Source organism: Pelodiscus sinensis, chromosome 12, assembly GCF_049634645.1.
Source record: "Pelodiscus sinensis isolate JC-2024 chromosome 12, ASM4963464v1, whole genome shotgun sequence".
Classification (NCBI taxonomy): Eukaryota; Metazoa; Chordata; order Testudines; family Trionychidae; genus Pelodiscus; species Pelodiscus sinensis.
In genome coordinates this window covers 49,160,837-49,179,062 of record NC_134722.1, presented here as the reverse complement: position 1 = coordinate 49,179,062, position 18,226 = coordinate 49,160,837, and the positions used below count along the sequence as shown (strand labels likewise).

Sequence of the window (18,226 nt, the reverse complement as noted above, 5' to 3'; positions counted from 1 at the left end):
GAGAGTTGAAATCCCCCACTATTACTGAGTTTATTCTGGAAGCCCCTGTAACCTCCCTCAGCATTTCAATGTCACTATCGCTGTCCTGGTCAGGTGGGTGATGATAGATCCCTACAGCTATAGTCTTAGTTTTGGAGCATGGAATTCCTATCCATAGAGATTCTATGGAACATTTTGGCTCATTTAAGATTTTTGCTTCACTTGATTCTACATTTTCTTTCATGTACAGGCCACTCCCCCACCAGCACGACCTGCTCTGTCCTTCCAGTATATTTTGTAGCATGGTATGACTGTATCCCATTGATTGTCCTCATTCCACCAAGTTTCTGTGATACCTATTATATCAGTATCCTCCTTTAAAACTAGGCACTCAAGTTCACACATTTTATTATGGCCAGATGCCCCAGAGGGAGGGAACACAACAGGTAATCATCACGTGATCCCTCTCCTGTCATCCATTTCTAGACTAACAGAGGCTAGGGACACCATTCGTACCCATCCTGGCTAATAGCCATTGATGGAACTAACCTCCATGAATCAATCTAGCTCTTTTTTGAACCTTGTTAAAGTCTTAGTCTTCACAACATCCTTTGGCAAGGAGTTCCACAGGTTGACTGTGCACAGAGTGAAGAAAAACTTCCTTTTGTTTGTTTTAAACCTGCTGTTACAGGGATCAATACAATCCATCTTGTGGGTAGGGTTGGCCCAGAGCCAGGGCAGCTGGTCCCACATCCTGGAGCAGGGTTGGATTAAGGAATGGGCTAGCCGGGCAGCTACCTGGGACGCCAACCTATAGCTGCCATCAGGCGCCGAGCACCCGGCTCCTGGATCGCAGGCTGCAGCATCTCCCAGCAGCCACCCTGCAGCGGCCGCCCGGAGCAGGGGCCGCGTTAACCCCTGCAGCACCAGCCAGCAGTGCCCTTCCCCCCGTGGCCACGGGTCAATGCATGGCCAGGCTTGGCCTGCCCTGGGCTGCGCCGGGCTGGGCACGTGCGTCCTGCCGCTGCCAGCTCTGGGCGCCTTCCCCCTTGTGCTGGGCGGGGGCGGGGCCGCGCATGCGCCCTACCTTGCTCGCCAGCACGGGGGTGGGGCCGCGCATGTGCCCTCCCCCAACGCGCGGTGCAATTAAACTGTCTGCCCAGAGCGCTGGAATGGCTCAGTCCGGCCCTGTCCTGGAGTGAGCTCCGCCCCTCTTCAGATTCCCAGACAAAGTGTCACCAGGGTGCACCCCCAATGCAGAGATCCTGAGCTATTGTTGTGTACATGCTAAGATGGGGCAGCCTGCGCAGCCTTCCCCCACTGAGAGCCACACCCAACATTCGTATCCCCAGCCGGGTTCCAGTGCAGTGCCCGGGGAAACTGAGGCACACGCCGAATTACCACAGAGCAGCAGAGGACAGTAGGAATCACATAACAAAGCAGAGTGAACACAATGCCCAGTATGTCGTACAGGGCCAGAATCTCTTTTATTGGGGCGTGCTGCCTGGGCTGCATTCACTAGGGCCCAAATGTCCGAGATGCCGGGCACACCCTCTTCCCATTCGCTTCATGGCAGTCCCTTACAGCAGAGCTGAGTTTGGTTGGCAACCTGGGCTCGTCCAACCACTACCCTCATTGCTGCCTTTTCAGCCTCTGCGCCTGGAGAAGCGGTAGCTGAGGAGAGCGTTGTGCAGGGATGCGACAGCGCTCGCCTGTCTCTCACACGCCAGCTTGCCCTCTCCTTGGTGTCCATGCTGCGTCTAGCACAGGAAGCCCTAGAACAGGCCCAGGGTTCTGAGGGAGGTGCAAACGATAACCTTGCTGGCTAGGGGTTAGTCAGGGCCATCCCTACCAATGCACAAAGGACGCAGGTGCATAGGCCCCTGAGGCACCATGCAGCTGCCAGAGTGGGGGAGTAGCCAGCCTCCAAGTCAGTGGGTGCACACGCCAGGCTGGGGCTGCTGCAGAGCGTAAGGAGTCTCCCTCTGCCCCCACCCCTACATGGAGCCCAGCCTCGGTCTCCCCCTCTTCCCCAGGAGGAGCTTCTATGATGAGGTAACTGACTCTGTGGACATGGGAAAGTCAGTGGATGTGATAGACCTTGACTTTAGCAAGGCTTTTGATACGGTCTCCCACAATATTCTTGCCAGCAAGTTAAGGGAATGTGGATTGGATAAATGGACGGTAAGATGGATAGAAAGAGGCTAGAAGGCCGGGCCCAGCGGGTAGTGATCAATGGCTTGATGTCAGGATGGCGGTCGGTTTCTAGCGGAGTGCCCCAAGGTTCGGTTCTAGGACCGGTTTGGTTCAATATCTTTATTAATGACCTGGATGAGGGGATGGATTGCACCCTCAGCGAGTTTGCAGATGACACTAAGCTGGGGGAAAGGTAGATATGCTCGAGGGCAGAGATAGGGTCCAGAGAGCCTTAGACAAATTGGAGGATTGGGCCACAAGAAATCTGATGAGGTTCAACAAGGACAAGTGTACAGTCCTGCACTTGGGACGGAAGAATCCCAAGCATAGTTACAGGTGGGGACCAACCAGCTACATACAGTAGTAGCAATTCTGCAGAAAAGGACCTGGGGGTTGCAGTGGGTGAGAAGCTGGAGATGAGTCAACAGTGTGTCCTTGTAGCCAAGAAGGCTAATGGCATATTAGGTTCATTAAGAGGAGCTTTGCCAGTAGATCCAGAGAAGTGATTATTCCCCTTTATTCGGCTTTGGTGAGGCCACATCTGGAGTATTGTGTCCAGTTCTGGACCCCTCACTATAGAAAGGATGTGGACACATTGGAGGGGGTACAACGGAGGGCACCCAAAATGCTGAGGGTGCTGGAGCATGTGACCTATGCGGAGAGGCTGAGGGATTTGGGTCTGTTTACTCTGCAGAAGCGAAGAGTGAGGGGGGATTTGAGAGCAGCCTTCAACTTCCTGAAGGGAGGTTCCAAAGAGGCTGGAGAGAGGCTGTTCTCAGTAGTGACAGATGGCAGAACAAGGAGCAATGGGCTCAAGTTGTGGTGGGGGAGGTCCAGGTTGGATATTAGGAAAAACTATTTCCCTAGGAGAGTGGTGAAGCACTGGAATGGGTTCCCTAGGGAAGTAGTGGAGTCTCCATCCCTAGAGGTGTTTAAGTCTCGGCTTGACAAAGCCCCGGCCAGGTGGATATAGTTGGGATTGGTCCTGCCTAGCGCAGGGGGCTGGACTTGACCTTCTGAGGTCTCTTCCAGCTCCATGGTTCTATGATTCCCAGGGCTGAGCAGCAGGACCCCTGCAGGGCATGGGCCCCCCACCTCTCAGGAGGGAGGAGCTGCTGATCAAGTATTAATTTGGAAAGAGATCCATGTCCACCAATGCATCCCCCCGTGTCTCCCTCCCTGCCCACCCACCGTCACCCTGTTCTCCTGCCCCCCACTCCGCTGCACCCATCAGTTCCCCACCCATTGCCTGCCCTACACTCCACTGTTTTCCTCTTCCCCTGCCTCCTCCCAGTCTCCCCAATATCCCCATTTCCCTGCCCCCCCCCCCACTGGCCTCTCCTGTTCCCCTACCTCCCCTTCCATGCACCCTCCCCACTCTGCCTTTCCCCTGGTCTCCTCTTTGCGTTTTTTCCAACTGTGGGTTCTGGACAGGGTTCATAACAGACTGGTTTTCCTTTTTTTGCCAGTGTCGGTGGCATTTTAAACATCTTGATCAAAATCATGTGAGATTGCCATTTAACAATTTGGTTGCAAAAAATGCTGGTTAATGGTCCTGAGTCCAATTTCAATCTTTTTTCAAAAGGAAATCAGCACCTTAGCCAAAGCTAGGGAATGAAATGGAGAGTTATTTGTGACCCGTGGGTTGCGGGAGGGACGGGGCCAGTTTCCAGCAGAGAAACAAAAGATGTTGACACCTGGTCCTGCTAAACGAGCGCTTAGTCCGTCAGCACTAGAGGGGGCTTCAGTGGGTTAAACGGTTTTTAATGAAGTGCAAGTGGCACGTTTTCCAATCCTGTCAACTTATGCTTGTTTTGTGAAGAGCAAGTCGGGGGAAGGGGGGGCAATTTATTCGTACTGCATAGGGCACCAGAAATCCTAAGGACGGCTCTGCAATCGGTACTTGAAAATGTTCCCTTCCCTTTCTGTACCCCGACTTGATAGGCTGCCAATAGCTTCACGCCCAATCGGTCGGACCTCAGGCTGAACGAAGGGGTAGAGAGGAAGGTGTCTGTGAGGGAGCGTCCAGATTCCATGGCATGTGACAAGGAGGACAAGAAGAAGCGGAGCAAACAAGCTCTGCCGGACCCCCTGCCACTCGGGCCGATGCCCCCTCCGATCACAGAGCAGGAGGACACCGAAAAAGAGGTGGCAAGTGACCACGAGAAGAGCTTGAGACAGAGGTTTAAAGTCTATGAGGCTGCCCAGAAGGAAATTGTCCAGATTTTGTCGCTCTGGGACCGGGTGCAGGGTGTCCAGCTATCAGCCCCGGGCCTTGAGGAGCCTCAGCATGAAGCAGAAGATCAGCGTCAGGCTCCATCTGGCCGCAAGGGCCGGAAGGACAGGGAAAGGGAGCGTCAGGAGAGGCTGGAGAAGGAGAGAGCTGAGAGGGAACGTCTGGAAAAGGAGAGAGCTGAGAAGGAGCGCCTGGAAAAGCTAAAGGCACTGGAGGAGTCCAAGGTGTCTGGACTGGAGGGAGAAGCGGTGGAAGGAGCAGACAAAGACCAGGACGTGGGGATACCATGCTTGGACTTCCAGGTCCTGAACTCAGAGGAGCCAAGTGAGAAGAGGATCCTGGAGAGTGGCAAGCTGCCAAAAATAGAACAGGTGACCCCCTGTCTCCCCCGGGAAAGAGAGCAGTGGGGAACCCAAGGCAGAGAAAGGCTGCGTGATTTGCCCAGTCTTTATTAGGCTCCAGCCTGAGAGGTGCTGAGCTTGGAACTTTGCAACCCTGAGCCCTGTTGCAGAGCCTGGAGGTGCGTGTATGTAACAGGAACCTGGCCCCAGGCCTAGAGTACTCCAGAGCTGCTTCTCACGGGGACTCGGGTCAGCCCTGCGTGTCTGGGAATAGGTGCAAAATGGTGTTATCCAGTATTAGCCCCATCTTTGTTCTTCCGCTTTCGTTTTCTTTTCCTCCTCTTCCTCTTCCTCCTGTCGCATTCTCTTTCCTCATCTCAGACGTCTCTCCTTCCTCTCCTCTTCTCTGGCTCGGCCCTCCTGGCTGCTCCTTTCCAACGGAGAGAGATCTGCAAATAGCCCGAGTCCGGTGGCTGCTGGGGCCACAGTGCTGACCTCCGTAACTCTGTGATAGATTCCTCCCCCTGTCTGGCAGGAAAGATTTCCGTGGGCTGACAATGCCCTGGGCCTTTTCCACTACATTAGTGCTCATAGCCCACTCTCACGCCTGCCTCGTGGGCAGCAGTAACACACGGCTCCTCTCTGTAGAAGAAGCTGGAGGCTACGATGTAGTCTCGAGAATTTTTAGTAAAGTCATGGACCCATCACAGGTAATGACCAAACGTTCATGGCCTCTGACCTGCCCAGGACTTGTAAGATACAAATACCCCTGACTAAAGCGTCGCTGTTCTGTAGGGCACTCCCATGGTGGCACTGTGCTGCGGGAGGGGGCAGCCTAGGGCCCCACTGCTCGTGCAGGGCAGAGCTCAGGCTGGGCACCACTGCTGATGCTCCAAGGTGCTGGGTGGCTTGGTTCCCTGCTGCTGCTGCTGCTCTGGATAGGAAGCAGCTTGAGCCCTTGTCACTGCTGCTCTGGGTGGGGGAGCACGGCCTAGGGCCTGCTGCTGCTGCTTCAGGTGGCAGGTAGCTCAAGGTCCTGCCACTGTTTCTTTCTGGTTGGGGAGAGGCCCAGGATGCTGCTGCTACTCACAGACTGCCAGCTGCTTGGGTCCACCTGATCAGTGGCCAGTGCAGCTGGCACCTGGGGGCCACCTCAGCCTGGGTCAGCTGCTCGGGTGGCTGCAAAAACCCTGCAGGTCCCGGAAAGTCACGGAGTCCATGACTTCTGTGATCTGCATGACGGTGAAGGAGGCATTAATGAAAGGCTTTCTCTCCTGGCTTAGATCTTGGATGGCTTGGGGCTTGGTCCATCAGGGCCACCCAACCCTCCGACTGCGTTTTTCTCCGTGATTCCCTACCCAGAGAAACGGATGCCTCATGTGGCTGGAGAAGCCCTCAAGCACTTCACCTTTGTCGTGCCTGAGGATACGAATATGGATGAGGAAAAGAAGGGTGCTGAGGGCAGTGCAGAAGCTGCTGTTGCTGTCCTTGTGGCCAAGGTACCAGGCTAAGTAGCAATGGGTTTTTCTTTCTTTTTCCGAAGGTTCCCAGGGGGATGGAACGATGGGCTGTGCACTGCAAGACCTGACCATGTGATGAAATTGCAGTGCAGAAATGACATGTCCCTGTGTGTAGGAAAATGTAGACTGATATCAGGCTCCAGCCCTATTCTGTGTTTGTACAGCACCTTGCACAACAGGGGTCCCATGTGTTGTAATAAAGCAATTAATAAATAATAATGAACCGTAAGCTGTGATTTGCACATACTGTTCCCATGACTTCACACACCGCTGACCTGTGGCACTTGCACAAAGACAGTTTTCCTGGACCCTTGCAGAGTCATGGTAATGGTGCATGCAGATTAGCTGTGCAGTTGGGGATGCATATTTTTAACATGTTAACCCTGCTGTTTCTGATCCATCACCCCGATGTTACTAACTTTTAAAGAACCACAGCTCCTCTGTTTGCTGTGAGGATTCGCGCCCACTTGTGGGCCTTGAGCTTGGACCTGAGCTGATTTAAAAACCAAACCAAGCTGTTTCCAATTCTCCTTTAAGTAAAGAACCATTTTCTCTACTGTGTAGTTCAAAGCACCGGGGGGGAGGAGAAATCAATGTCAGTCAGCAAAGGGGGGGGGAGGAGAAATCAATGTCAGTCAGCAAAGGGGGGGGAGAGGAGAAATCAATGTCAGTCAGCAAAGGGGGGGGAGAGGAGAAATCAATGTCAGTCAGCAAAGGGGGGGGAGGAGAAATCAATGTCAGTCAGCAAAGGGGGGGGGAGAAATCAATGTCAGTCAGCAAAGGGGAGGGAGAAATCAATGTCAGTCAGCAAAGGGGGGGGGGGAGAAATCAATGTCAGTCAGCAAAGGGGGGGGAGAGGAGAAATCAATGTCAGTCAGCAAAGGGGGGGGAGGAGAAATCAATGTCAGTCAGCAAAGGGGGGGGGGAGAAATCAATGTCAGTCAGCAAAGGGGGGGAGGAGAAATCAATGTCAGTCAGCAAAGGGGGGGAGAGGAGAAATCAATGTCAGTCAGCAAAGGGGGGGGAGGAGAAATCAATGTCAGTCAGCAAAGGGGGGGAGGAGAAATCAATGTCAGTCAGCAAAGGGGGGGAGGAGAAATCAATGTCAGTCAGCAAAGGGGGGGGAGGAGAAATCAATGTCAGTCAGCAAAGGGGGGGGGAGAAATCAATGTCAGTCAGCAAAGGGGGGGAGGAGAAATCAATGTCAGTCAGCAAAGGGGGGGGAGGAGAAATCAATGTCAGTCAGCAAAGGGGAGGGAGAAATCAATGTCAGTCAGCAAAGGGGGGGGAGGAGAAATCAATGTCAGTCAGCAAAGGGGAGGGAGAAATCAATGTCAGTCAGCAAAGGGGGGGGAGGAGAAATCAATGTCAGTCAGCAAAGGGGAGGGAGAAATCAATGTCAGTCAGCAAAGGGGGGGGAGGAGAAATCAATGTCAGTCAGCAAAGGGGGGGAGGAGAAATCAATGTCAGTCAGCAAAGGGGGGGGAGGAGAAATCAATGTCAGTCAGCAAAGGGGAGGGAGAAATCAATGTCAGTCAGCAAAGGGGGGGGAGGAGAAATCAATGTCAGTCAGCAAAGGGGAGGGAGAAATCAATGTCAGTCAGCAAAGGGGGGGGAGGAGAAATCAATGTCAGTCAGCAAAGGGGGGGGAGAAATCAATGTCAGTCAGCAAAGGGGGGGGAGGAGAAATCAATGTCAGTCAGCAAAGGGGGGGGAGAAATCAATGTCAGTCAGCAAAGGGGGGGGAGAAATCAATGTCAGTCAGCAAAGGGGGGGGAGGAGAAATCAATGTCAGTCAGCAAAGAAGATGGAAGGGGAAGAAAAGCCTTTGAAAGGTTCTTACAGAGCATGAAAAGTCACAAGCTGCAACCCCGTTGTTCTGGTTAGGAGTTTCCAGGCATTTCACAAGCAGAGATTTCCTTGATGAAATGAAAAACCAAACAACAAATGGGAGGCGGAAAGAAGCCGTCCATCAGGCGTAGGGCGGATGCTCATTATTTGTTATCTGTCCCACTGACCCACCTGAAGGCCTTAGGTAGAGCTAAGGCGCACAGTGCCCCTAACAGGAGCTGCTCGCACACCACCTGAAGGCCTTAGGTAGAGCTAAGGCGCACAGTGCCCCTAACAGGAGCTGCTTGCACACCACCTGAAGGCCTTAGGTAGAGCTAAGGCGCACAGTGCCCCTAACAGGAGCTGCTTGCACACCACCTGAAGGCCTTAGGTAGAGCTAAGGCGCACAGTGCCCCTAACAGGAGCTGCTCGCACACCACCTGAAGGCCTTAGGTAGAGCTAAGGCACACAGTGCCCCTAACAGGAGCTGCTTGCACACCACCTGAAGGCCTTAGGTAGAGCTAAGGCGCACAGTGCCCCTAACAGGAGCTGCTCGCACACCACCTGAAGGCCTTAGGTAGAGTTAAGGCGCACAGTGCCCCTAACAGGAGCTGCTTGCACACCACCTGAAGGCCTTAGGTAGAGCTAAGGCGCACAGTGCCCGTAACAGGAGCTGCTCGCACACCACCTGAAGGCCTTAGGTAGAGCTAAGGCGCACAGTGCCCCTAACAGGAGCTGCTCGCACACCACCTGAAGGCCTTAGGTAGAGCTAAGGCACACAGTGCCCCTAACAGGAGCTGCTCGCACACCACCTGAAGGCCTTAGGTAGAGCTAAGGCGCACAGTGCCCCTAACAGGAGCTGCTCGCACACCACCTGAAGGCCTTAGGTAGAGCTAAGGCACACAGTGCCCCTAACAGGAGCTGCTCGCACACCACCTGAAGGCCTTAGGTAGAGCTAAGGCGCACAGTGCCCCTAACAGGAGCTGCTCGCACACCACCTGAAGGCCTTAGGTAGAGCTAAGGCGCACAGTGCCCCTAACAGGAGCTGCTTGCACACCACCTGAAGGCCTTAGGTAGAGTTAAGGCGCACAGTGCCCGTAACAGGAGCTGCTTGCACACCACCTGAAGGCCTTAGGTAGAGCTAAGGCGCACAGTGCCCCTAACAGGAGCTGCTTGCACACCACCTGAAGGCCTTAGGTAGAGCTAAGGCGCACAGTGCCCCTAACAGGAGCTGCTCGCACACCACCTGAAGGCCTTAGGTAGAGCTAAGGCGCACAGTGCCCGTAACAGGAGCTGCTTGCACACCACCTGAAGGCCTTAGGTAGAGCTAAGGCACACAGTGCCCCTAACAGGAGCTGCTTGCACACCACCTGAAGGCCTTAGGTAGAGCTAAGGCGCACAGTGCCCCTAACAGGAGCTGCTTGCACACCACCTGAAGGCCTTAGGTAGAGCTAAGGCGCACAGTGCCCCTAACAGGAGCTGCTCGCACACCACCTGAAGGCCTTAGGTAGAGCTAAGGCGCACAGTGCCCCTAACAGGAGCTGCTTGCACACCACCTGAAGGCCTTAGGTAGAGCTAAGGCGCACAGTGCCCCTAACAGGAGCTGCTCGCACACCACCTGAAGGCCTTAGGTAGAGCTAAGGCACACAGTGCCCGTAACAGGAGCTGCTCGCACACCACCTGAAGGCCTTAGGTAGAGCTAAGGCGCACAGTGCCCCTAACAGGAGCTGCTCGCACACCACCTGAAGGCCTTAGGTAGAGCTAAGGCGCACAGTGCCCCTAACAGGAGCTGCTCGCACACCACCTGAAGGCCTTAGGTAGAGCTAAGGCGCACAGTGCCCCTAACAGGAGCTGCTCGCACACCACCTGAAGGCCTTAGGTAGAGCTAAGGCGCACAGTGCCCCTAACAGGAGCTGCTTGCACACCACCTGAAGGCCTTAGGTAGAGCTAAGGCGCACAGTGCCCCTAACAGGAGCTGCTCGCACACCACCTGAAGGCCTTAGGTAGAGCTAAGGCGCACAGTGCCCCTAACAGGAGCTGCTCGCACACCACCTGAAGGCCTTAGGTAGAGCTAAGGCGCACAGTGCCCCTAACAGGAGCTGCTCGCACACCACCTGAAGGCCTTAGGTAGAGCTAAGGCGCACAGTGCCCCTAACAGGAGCTGCTTGCACACCACCTGAAGGCCTTAGGTAGAGCTAAGGCGCACAGTGCCCCTAACAGGAGCTGCTCGCACACCACCTGAAGGCCTTAGGTAGAGCTAAGGCGCACAGTGCCCCTAACAGGAGCTGCTCGCACACCACCTGAAGGCCTTAGGTAGAGCTAAGGCGCACAGTGCCCCTAACAGGAGCTGCTCGCACACCACCTGAAGGCCTTAGGTAGAGCTAAGGCGCACAGTGCCCCTAACAGGAGCTGCTCGCACACCACCTGAAGGCCTTAGGTAGAGCTAAGGCGCACAGTGCCCCTAACAGGAGCTGCTCGCACACCACCTGAAGGCCTTAGGTAGAGCTAAGGCGCACAGTGCCCCTAACAGGAGCTGCTTGCACACCACCTGAAGGCCTTAGGTAGAGCTAAGGCGCACAGTGCCCCTAACAGGAGCTGCTCGCACACCACCTGAAGGCCTTAGGTAGAGCTAAGGCGCACAGTGCCCCTAACAGGAGCTGCTCGCACACCACCTGAAGGCCTTAGGTAGAGCTAAGGCGCACAGTGCCCCTAACAGGAGCTGCTCGCACACCACCTGAAGGCCTTAGGTAGAGCTAAGGCACACAGTGCCCCTAACAGGAGCTGCTCGCACACCACCTGAAGGCCTTAGGTAGAGCTAAGGCACACAGTGCCCCTAACAGGAGCTGCTCGCACACCACCTGAAGGCCTTAGGTAGAGCTAAGGCGCACAGTGCCCGTAACAGGAGCTGCTCGCACACCACCTGAAGGCCTTAGGTAGAGCTAAGGCGCACAGTGCCCCTAACAGGAGCTGCTCGCACACCACCTGAAGGCCTTAGGTAGAGCTAAGGCGCACAGTGCCCCTAACAGGAGCTGCTCGCACACCACCTGAAGGCCTTAGGTAGAGCTAAGGCGCACAGTGCCCCTAACAGGAGCTGCTTGCACACCACCTGAAGGCCTTAGGTAGAGCTAAGGCGCACAGTGCCCCTAACAGGAGCTGCTTGCACACCACCTGAAGGCCTTAGGTAGAGCTAAGGCGCACAGTGCCCCTAACAGGAGCTGCTCGCACACCACCTGAAGGCCTTAGGTAGAGCTAAGGCGCACAGTGCCCCTAACAGGAGCTGCTCGCACACCACCTGAAGGCCTTAGGTAGAGCTAAGGCGCACAGTGCCCCTAACAGGAGCTGCTCGCACACCACCTGAAGGCCTTAGGTAGAGCTAAGGCGCACAGTGCCCCTAACAGGAGCTGCTCGCACACCACCTGAAGGCCTTAGGTAGAGCTAAGGCGCACAGTGCCCCTAACAGGAGCTGCTCGCACACCACCTGAAGGCCTTAGGTAGAGCTAAGGCGCACAGTGCCCCTAACAGGAGCTGCTCGCACACCACCTGAAGGCCTTAGGTAGAGCTAAGGCACACAGTGCCCCTAACAGGAGCTGCTCGCACACCACCTGAAGGCCTTAGGTAGAGCTAAGGCACACAGTGCCCCTAACAGGAGCTGCTCGCACACCACCTGAAGGCCTTAGGTAGAGCTAAGGCACACAGTGCCCCTAACAGGAGCTGCTCGCACACCACCTGAAGGCCTTAGGTAGAGCTAAGGCACACAGTGCCCCTAACAGGAGCTGCTCGCACACCACCTGAAGGCCTTAGGTAGAGCTAAGGCGCACAGTGCCCGTAACAGGAGCTGCTCGCACACCACCTGAAGGCCTTAGGTAGAGCTAAGGCGCACAGTGCCCGTAACAGGAGCTGCTCGCACACCACCTGAAGGCCTTAGGTAGAGCTAAGGCGCACAGTGCCCCTAACAGGAGCTGCTCGCACACCACCTGAAGGCCTTAGGTAGAGCTAAGGCACACAGTGCCCGTAACAGGAGCTGCTCGCACACCACCTGAAGGCCTTAGGTAGAGCTAAGGCGCACAGTGCCCCTAACAGGAGCTGCTCGCACACCACCTGAAGGCCTTAGGTAGAGCTAAGGCGCACAGTGCCCCTAACAGGAGCTGCTCGCACACCACCTGAAGGCCTTAGGTAGAGCTAAGGCGCACAGTGCCCGTAACAGGAGCTGCTCGCACACCACCTGAAGGCCTTAGGTAGAGCTAAGGCGCACAGTGCCCCTAACAGGAGCTGCTCGCACACCACCTGAAGGCCTTAGGTAGAGCTAAGGCACACAGTGCCCCTAACAGGAGCTGCTCGCACACCACCTGAAGGCCTTAGGTAGAGCTAAGGCACACAGTGCCCCTAACAGGAGCTGCTCGCACACCACCTGAAGGCCTTAGGTAGAGCTAAGGCACACAGTGCCCCTAACAGGAGCTGCTCGCACACCACCTGAAGGCCTTAGGTAGAGCTAAGGCGCACAGTGCCCCTAACAGGAGCTGCTCGCACACCACCTGAAGGCCTTAGGTAGAGCTAAGGCGCACAGTGCCCCTAACAGGAGCTGCTCGCACACCACCTGAAGGCCTTAGGTAGAGCTAAGGCGCACAGTGCCCGTAACAGGAGCTGCTTGCACACCACCTGAAGGCCTTAGGTAGAGCTAAGGCGCACAGTGCCCCTAACAGGAGCTGCTCGCACACCACCTGAAGGCCTTAGGTAGAGCTAAGGCGCACAGTGCCCCTAACAGGAGCTGCTCGCACACCACCTGAAGGCCTTAGGTAGAGCTAAGGCGCACAGTGCCCCTAACAGGAGCTGCTTGCACACCACCTGAAGGCCTTAGGTAGAGCTAAGGCGCACAGTGCCCCTAACAGGAGCTGCTTGCACACCACCTGAAGGCCTTAGGTAGAGCTAAGGCGCACAGTGCCCCTAACAGGAGCTGCTCGCACACCACCTGAAGGCCTTAGGTAGAGCTAAGGCGCACAGTGCCCCTAACAGGAGCTGCTTGCACACGCCCTGGGTGCCAATAAATCTCTTGCCTCCATTCTTGACTTTTCGTTCACCTCAGTGCCATTGCTCTTGGCCAGGCGCTATTGTGCCTTGGCAGAGCACTTTGTTGTCTCTCCTTTGGGGTCTCCTGAGCCCTTTCTGACCATCTTTCCTTGCACTGGCTTGCAGGAAGAACAGCTCACCCCAACCAAGGGCAGACTAAAAAAGGACAAAGCAGAGCCCACCCGCGAGGCTCCAAAGGATAAGCGTAGCACAGGCCGCAAGAAGGGTCTACAGGGCCCAGTAGCTCTAGCACCACTATCAGAACTGGATCAAAGCAGCTTGATTGGGGAGCAATCCCAAGAAAAGATCCTCAGGTGAGCCACCAACACAGCCTGATGCACCTAGCAAGGAGCCGGATGAGTAGGGGTCCGGGAGGCTGGGAATGTTCCTTCTGCCTCAGGAATTCCTAAGGGCCCCAGCAGGCGAACTGAGGGCAGGGGAGGTGCCTGGGGCTCCGAGTAGGTCTCATTCTCATGCGGGATCAGTGTGGGGCTCTTTCCTTAGCTGTGATGGATGCAGAAAGACTAGAATCTGCCCACTTCCGTGCCAACGAGTGACTGGGCAAGCAGGCCCACTGTCTACACTCAGCACAGACCTTGTCAGACCAGATCCCTCCCAATGGCTCTGCTGTTCTCCTGTGTGTTGGGAAGTCCCCAAAGGGCCAGCGCCAGACGGGGACATTTATCAGACTTCCTGGGGTTAATGTGTATGTCTCCCTGGGCTACTCTGAAATAAACCCAGCCGTTCTGCACCTTCTGCCAACCTGCCAGTGCCTCCCAGAAGATGGACCTAGTGGCACACCCTGGAGATCAGCCAGCACAGGCTGCTGGACTGGCTCTGAGAGCAAATTGCTCTGGTCCTCAGGACCTTCTGCTGAGACTTCCTGGCCTCTGGTGGGTCATGGGAAGAGAGAGCCTCTCCGAGCTGGGTCCCAGCCCCCCAGGGATCAGCATTCAGAGGGAGCCCCTGTAGTTTCTCTCCAAAGCGACAGGGAAGCAGTTGTCAGAAAACTCTTGTCATGGGCTCCCTGCAGCTAGTGGCGCTGAGACGGAAAACAACCATGCTAGGCATTAGCTGCCTCTGGCTGGGCTGCAAGGGTGGTTCATGTGGACCACGTGGTAGGTACCAGCACCACGGAAGTCACAGATGCGGTGGCATGTTCTGCTCTAGCAGGCGAGACACCTGAGTGTCCACAGTCTCGCTGCGTGCCAGGTCTGCATACAGAAGCCAGTCTGGCAGGGGTCCTACGGTTTTAGCTTCTACCCCAGCCCGGTTGGTGTCTGAAGCACACAGAGTCTCCTCTCTCACTGCCAGGCTCAGCAGCTTCCGCTGGATAGTGCCTGCTAACGGAGAGGTTGTCTTGAAGATACACTTCTCCTCCATTGTGGCAGGGCAGTTTGATCAGACCCTGAACTTCGAGATCTTGGGCACACGCCGACAGTACCAGCTTTACTGCAGAGGCACTTGCACTTACCCTGCCATCAGCCAGGACCCCAGGTCAGTGCCTGCATGCCTGGCAGAGCTACTGGGCTGCTTGGTAGAGCAGCTCTCAAGAGGGCTAGAGGGAGCCTGAGCTTCTGAATCTGACACCACCTTTCAGGCTGGCTCTGGAGTGGGAGAGAAGTGGCAGCTCTGCTGGGCCCTGTGAGCACTCAGGCCATGCTGCCACAGCACCCTGCACCAGACCTTGCCCTGGTCAGCTCATGCATGCCATGCCTGACGGCAGTGGAGAGCTTGCAGGGTCGCTGTGACTCTCACAGCCAGGGCCAGAAGCCAGGAGTAAAGTAACGAATCAGAGCAGAGAGTTGGCAAGTTACATGGGACACTCCAGCTCCTCAGAATTGGTCTCCCTGGCATGTCAGGGAGCCTGAGGGGAACCGAGTCGGGGGAGCTGGGTATTGCATGGGTGAGGGGAGGTGAGACCCAAGCACATCCATGCTACAGTGCTGACGCCTTGAGCTGTCTGGGCTATAGATGTGGTCAGTAGAACACAAGTCGCTGCTTCTGTGACCTCCCCCAGGATCTGAGCACCTCACCTTCTTGTTGTGTGTCTGCCCCCACAACATTCTTGTGAACCAGGACAGTGCTACTTCCCCATTTTACAGGTCAATAGGCAAAGGGACCTGCCCAAGGTCATTCAGAAAGTTTGGGGCAGAGCCTCATGTTGAAGCCAGGTCTGAGACCCTCGGTTAGTAAAACCATCATCCTACCCAGCCTTCTTCTCTAGTGGCTTCCTGTGCTCCTCTTTTAACCATGTTCTCCTAGGTTCCGGGAGCACCCGTATTGTAACTAGTCTCCTGTTTGAGGGGATTCAAGGGAGTCCAACTCACACCACTCTTTCCACTTAACTTGTGATGCATCATAATCTCCAGCTGAGTCCATAGGCCACAGGGGTTTTACTGTGTAGGAATGAATGGGCCTTGCGCGGGACAAGTGGTGGATTTGCCCAGGAAAGAGCCTGCTCCCTGCCTTTGACAATGTTCAGCATGTCCATTTGTAGCAACACTTGTGTGGGAGGAGAGCAATGTCTCTTCCCAGCGAGATCATAGACCCATAGAGCTGGAAGAGCCCTCAGGAGTCATCAAGTCCAGCCCCCTGCCCCAGGCAGGACCAGCCGCAACTAGATCAACCCAGCCAGGGCTTGGTCAAGCTGAGACTTAAACACCTCTAGGGATGGAGACTCCACCACTTCCCTAGGGAACCCATTTCAGTGCTTCCCCACCCTCCTAGTGAAATAGTTTTTCCTAATATCCAACCTAGACCTCCCCCACTGCAACTTGAAACCGTTGCTCCTTGTTCTGCCATCAGTCACCACTGAGAACAGCCTCTCTCCATCCTCTTTGGAACCTTCCTTTAGGAAGTCGCAGGCTGCTATGAAATCCCCCCTCACTCTTCTCTTCTGCAGACTAAACAAAGCCAAATCCCTGTCTCTCCTGATAGGTGATGTGCTCCAGCCCCCTAATCATTTGGTTGCCCTGCGCTGGACCCTCTCCAATGTGCCCACATCCTTTCTGTAATGGGGGGCCCAGAACTGGACACAATACTCCAGATGTGGCCTCACCAGAGCCGAATAAAGGGGAATAATGACATCTCTGGATCTGCTGGCAATGCTCCTCCTAATGCACCCTAATATGCCATTAGCCTTCTTGGCTACAAGGGCCCCCTGTTGACTCATATCCAGCTTCTCACCCACTGCAACCCCCAGGTCCTTTTCTGCAGAACTACTACTTAGCCAGTCAGTCCCCAGCCTGTAACAATGCTTGGGATTCTTCCATCCCAAGTGCAGGACTCTACACTTGTCTTCGTTGAACCTCATCAATTTATTTTGGCCTAATCCTCTAATCTGTCCAGGTCACTCTGGACCCTCTCCCTGTCCTCCAGCGTATCTACCTCTCCCCCTAGCTTAGTGTCATCTGCAAACTTGCTGAGGGTGCAATCCAGCCCCTCATCCAGATCATTAATAAAGATATTGAACAAAACCGGTCCTAGAACCGAACCTTGGGGCACTGCGCTAGAAACCAACCGCCATCCTGACATCGAGCCATTGATCACTACCCGCTGGGCCCGACAGTCTAGCCAGCTTTCTATCCATCTTACCGTCCATTTATCCATATTCCCTTATTGTGGGAGACCGTATCAAAAGCCTTGCTAAAATCAAGATATATCACATTCACCGACTTTCCCATATTCACAGAGCCAGTTACTTCATCATAGAAGCTAATCAGATTGGTCAGGCACGACTTGCCCTTTGTGACTCCATGCTGACTATTCCTAATCACTTTCCCCTCTTCCAAGTGCTTCAAAATGGATTCCTTGAGGGTCCCTTCCATGATTTTTCCGGGGACTGAGGTAAGGCTGACTGGTCTGTAGTTCCCTGGATCGTCCTTCTTCCCTTTTTTGAAGATTGGCACTACATTTGCCTTTTTCCAATCATCTGGGATCTCTCTCGATCTCCACGAGTTTTCAAAGATAATAGCCAAAGGCTCTGCAATGACATTTGCCAACTCCTTCAGTACCCTCGGATGCACTAAGTCCGGAACCATGGATTTGTGTATGTTTAGCTTTTCTAAATAGTTCCTAACTTGTTCTTCCCCACCAAAGGCTGTCCACCTCCTTCCCATACTGTGTTGCCTAGTGCATTTTTCTGGGAGCTGACCTTGTCCGTGAAGACAGAGGCAAAGAAAACATTGAGTGCTTCAGCTTTTCCCACATCATCTGTCACTAGGTTACCTCCCTCATCCAGTAAGGGCCCCGCAACTTCTCTTATGACCCTCTTATTGCTAACATACCTGTAGAAACCTTTCTTGTTATCCCTTGCTAGCTGCAATTCCAATTGCGCTTTTGCCTTCCTGATAACTCCCCTGCATTCTCGAGCAATATATTTATACTCCTCCCTAGTAATTCGTCCAAGTTTCCACTTCTTGTAAGCTTCCTTTTTGTATTTAAGCTCACCGTGGATGTCCCCGGTAACCAGTCTGGTTGCCTACCATATTTGCTTTTCTTGCTGCGCATCGAGATGGTTTCTTCCTGTGCCTTTAATAAGGCTTCTTTAAAATACTGCCAGCTCTCCTGGACTCCTTTCCCCTTCATGTTAGCATCCCAGGGAACCCCACCCATCAGGTCTCTGAGGGAGTCAAAGTCTGCTTTTCTGAAGTCCAGGGTGTGTGTTTTGCTACTCTCCTTTATTCCTTTGGTCAGGATCCTAAAATCTACAATCTCGTGATCACTGCTGCCCAGGTTGTCACCTGCCTCTTCTTCCCCTACTAGTGCCTCCCTGTTTGTGAGCAGCAGGTCAAGCTGTACATGGCCCTGGTTGGTTCCTTCAGCACTTGTACCAAGAAGTTATCCCCAACATCCTCCAAAAACGTCCTGGATTGTCTGTGTATTGGTCTCCCAACAGATGTCAGGGAGAACCAGGGCCTGAGATCTGGAAGCTTCTCTCAGTTGTCCGAAGAAAGCCTTGCCCACCTCATCCACCTGATCCGGTGGTCTATAGCAGACACCAACCACAACGTCACTCCTGTTGCTTCCACCTCTAAATTTAACCCTTAGACTCTCAA

The 18,226-nt window shown here is 54.5% G+C and overlaps 1 protein-coding gene across 4 annotated transcripts in view; it reads left to right on the top strand.

Moving 5' to 3' along the window:
- Window positions 1-18,226, top strand: part of HYDIN (HYDIN axonemal central pair apparatus protein) — a 389,718-nt gene that overhangs the window by 292,966 nt on the left and 78,526 nt on the right. For all 4 annotated transcript variants that reach the window (XM_075940644.1, XM_075940645.1, XM_075940646.1 and 1 more), the window contains 4 exons: window positions 4,120-4,782; window positions 6,036-6,251; window positions 13,293-13,480; window positions 14,481-14,663. In XM_075940644.1, coding sequence (XP_075796759.1) covers window positions 4,120-4,782; window positions 6,036-6,251; window positions 13,293-13,480; window positions 14,481-14,663 — 1,250 coding nt within the window. The remainder of the gene's footprint in view (window positions 1-4,119; window positions 4,783-6,035; window positions 6,252-13,292; window positions 13,481-14,480; window positions 14,664-18,226) is intronic.